At 65.1% G+C, this 584-nt stretch overlaps 1 protein-coding gene across 1 annotated transcript in view; it reads right to left on the bottom strand.

Moving 5' to 3' along the window:
* Positions 1-584, bottom strand: part of SRPR (signal recognition particle receptor (docking protein)) — a gene marked incomplete at its 3' end in the record, with an annotated part of 2,959 nt that continues 2,375 nt past the window's right edge. The window contains exons 5-6 of the mRNA XM_009323399.1: positions 247-436; positions 1-155 (exon numbers count right to left, since the gene is read on the bottom strand). Coding sequence (XP_009321674.1) covers positions 1-155; positions 247-436 — 345 coding nt within the window. The remainder of the gene's footprint in view (positions 156-246; positions 437-584) is intronic.

The raw sequence follows: 584 nt of genomic DNA, 5'->3' as shown, positions 1-584 counted from the left end.
CTTCCCGACACCGTTGACGCCACAGAAAGTGACCACGTAGGGTCGGCGATGGCGCTGGGCGTCCATGACATCGCGGAGGACGTCCACGCGGCGCTGGGGCTGCAGGATCTGCACGAGAGCCTCCTGCAGGGCCTGCTTCACCGTCGAGGTCACCGCTGGGAAGGAGGAGACGGAAGGAGAACCTGTCGCGCCTGGGGAACGCTCCTGAGCCCCAAACCACAAGCGGGAGGCCACACGGCCACTTACTGGTGAACGTTCCCATCACCTTCCCTTCCAGCTTCTTGGCCACCGATTCACAGAGCTGCACCGCGATCTCAGCTGCCACGTTTTTTGCTTCGGGGAAAGAGACGGGGAGAGGGGAGTTAGCGCTGCCGGGGTGGCTACACACATCAGCGTCAAGGGAAGGAGGGAGTCGGTGTGCAGGGTCCCCATCAGACTAGACCGCTGCCCCCGTTTTGGACTAGACCGCTGCCCCCGTTTTGATGCGCCGTCGAGGGCTCCCCAGAGACGAGGCAGGAACCCACCACGGCTCCCGTGGGCGAGGACGTCCCAAACCGTGGGGGCTACCCCACAGCGGGGCCCCC

This window comes from Pygoscelis adeliae, unplaced genomic scaffold, assembly GCF_000699105.1.
Source record: "Pygoscelis adeliae isolate BGI_AS28 unplaced genomic scaffold, ASM69910v1 Scaffold1065, whole genome shotgun sequence".
Classification (NCBI taxonomy): domain Eukaryota; kingdom Metazoa; phylum Chordata; class Aves; order Sphenisciformes; family Spheniscidae; genus Pygoscelis; species Pygoscelis adeliae.
Note: the sequence above shows the minus strand (reverse complement) of the source record. Positions and strands in the feature narration are given on the sequence as shown.